The sequence below is a fragment of the Sphaeroforma arctica genome (genome assembly GCF_001186125.1).
Source record: "Sphaeroforma arctica JP610 unplaced genomic scaffold supercont1.2188, whole genome shotgun sequence".
NCBI lineage: Eukaryota > Ichthyosporea > Ichthyophonida > Sphaeroforma > Sphaeroforma arctica.
The window spans coordinates 1-2,580 of NW_014038370.1; the positions used below are offsets into that span (position 1 = coordinate 1).

At 46.5% G+C, this 2,580-nt stretch overlaps 1 protein-coding gene across 1 annotated transcript; it reads right to left on the reverse strand.

Moving 5' to 3' along the window:
- Positions 1-136: 136 nt before the first annotated feature.
- Positions 137-1,663, reverse strand: SARC_12271 (hypothetical protein; the record flags this gene model as incomplete). Its single annotated transcript, XM_014293624.1, has 1 exon — positions 137-1,663. A coding segment is annotated over one exon (1,527 nt), but the record flags the coding sequence as incomplete, so codon positions are not given.
- Between the last annotated feature and the right edge of the window lie 917 nt (positions 1,664-2,580).

Below are 2,580 nucleotides of genomic sequence, written 5' to 3' on the forward strand. Positions count from 1 at the left end.
ATTATTATATATATTATTATATTATATATATATATATATAATTATATATATATAATTATATATATATATACCACAAATACCATGCACGTGCACTAGATAGCCAATCGCAAAAACAAATGTCATAGATATTGCCACGTCAATCTACATATATGTATATGCTCATGAATAACCTCATAATCAAGAAGTCAAAGGCAAAAAGGAACTCAGCGCCCACCTTCTTGGTGGCAGTGGTGGCAGTGGCTGCAGCGACAGATCGACTTTCATTTGCAACGAATGGACCTATAGCAGTCTGTGCCACAATGTCAACCTCGGCCGAGGGAACTGACGCGTCGCATTTAAGCTCGGTTGCGTTCTGGCTATCATTTACCACATCGAATTCACGCTTTACCTCAGCGCAATTGCCGACCACGACAGGTACATCGGCTTTAGTAGACGTTTCACCCTCTGCCGAGGATACAATGTTGGAACTATCGGTATGCCCACGACGGGTGAAAGCCCTCTCATATCTGGTACCCTTGTGCGAAGGAAGTTGTGTCTGGTCTGCAATACTCTGCTTTACCTGACTAAGGCTTCGGCTAAGACTACTCACTTCACGTACTTCGCCACTCTCAGTACTATTAGATGACAGTGGCAGCTGTGACTGTACCTGCTCAGGTACTGGGTCTGACAAATTGGCCAGGGTTGTATATGTATTAGTTCTACGGCTCGCTTTGGGCGATTGAACGCTGCTCTCTGTAGAGCATGCATACTGCATGGGAGGCGGGCTTGACCTTGGGCTTCCGCCAGACAGACAGCGAGTGATGAAAGCGGGGTCCCTATACTTCATATTCTCCTCGTTTGTACTGCGCCGATTCGCTGGGTTGCTCGTAGTACAGGCCTGCGCTGCATCCACACGTGCATGGTCGGGGCTGTCGTCATCGAGCACCTGTGAGGGGGTCGTGCTGGGACAAGTGGTTGCTACGGGGGCCACACTCGGACTGGAGACCGTAAGTGCCTCGGGGAGTACGAACGTATTTCTGGACAGTCCGGTACTAGCTGATCCAACCTGGAGTGTAGGTAGGCTCTCAAGGTTGCCCTGTGTCAGTTGGACTGCGCTAGTGTCCGTAAGTAGTGGGAGGCTGGATCGTTCAAGGCCCATAGTCGCTCCGACACCCGTCGCAACGGTGCCGCTGGAGCTCTCCTGTCGTATACGCGACGCGCACGCACTCACAGTTGTGTAATCATCACAGATAGTACCGGGAACAGCTATGCCCGCTTTGGAGTCACCGAAATCCAACGAAGTGTCAATGATCTGTGGCAGAGCCGGGTTAAGGGTCATAGCCGATGCCGGACCCGATGTAACGCCCAACACCGTTCTCTGGTCGATCAGACCTTCCTGTGGCATTAGCCTATCAAGCTGGGTATCTGGCCAACTGAAGATAGGCGGGTATGCGCCATCGCCCAAACTGGTCCAATTATCCATGAAACCGCTCCAAGCCTTGTCGAAAGATGGAACTTCGCTGGTGGTTGGTATGTTAGGTAGGAGTGGTTGCTGTAATGTTCTGCATTTTTCCTCCCAGGATGCAGTTCGTGGGGCGGATATATTGGACGGGGTGATTTGGGAATAGTCTCGGAACTCAACAGAGTGGTCGGATGTCGAGTCTGAGTAAAATGTGTTGCGAATCTGTGCAATGGAAGGATATGTGGTACGAATACGGGATAGCTGAATGAATTAGAACTAAGATAACTGCACTAATTTCAGTATCCGGAAGACAGTAAGAGAATAGACTGCAGAGCTATGAAAGCCGTAGTTCTTACCTGAGTTAGTACTTCGATGGGAGACGATGATACCTTTTGCATAATAAACACACGGAGAGCATCCTGAGATATTGGAGGAGAAATAAGACTCGTCGACGACGTATTCCCTGCACTGTCACACTTCTCGCAATCTAGCGAGACAATTTTTGCTTCCATTGCTAGATGTTTTCTTCTCTGTTCCCGCATACATGATATCGAGGATAAAAACTGTGGTTTCTGATAGCAAAGAGATGAAGTAGAGACAGCTTACGCTACTCGAGCGTCGCTTCGATTTTCAAAAACACAATGATTGTAGAGAACGATTTACTTGGAGTGAACGTCCCAGCTCGCTTTATTACAGTTTTATTTCAAAACTCCAGGATCTCTCTGCATGTAAAGTGGATAGATTCTATTCATTTCATGCTTCAGTGACGATATTGACACGGATAAGGCTTAGGAAGGGAAGCTGCAACAAGGTCCTAAATGACGATATGTGTAATTACGTGGTACTTCATCTTAAGCCTCTTGAAAAGGTTTGATAAGTGTTCATATACACTATGGCTGGTTTCGTTCAGATTTTTAAATATTGTCGTTCTCGGTGTGTCAAAAAGGTCATTTGGAACGTAAATTACTGCTTGACCATATGTTGGGGACAAATCGAAATTTCTTGAGTTCACTTGTGACTGTAACTATGGTTATACGGCTTCAAGCCTAGTCAAATCCGGAATAGTCGATACATTGCTTGCGAACATGTATAAATTACGTGTCATCTGTAACCCTGTGTAAATTCAATTACCCCACTTA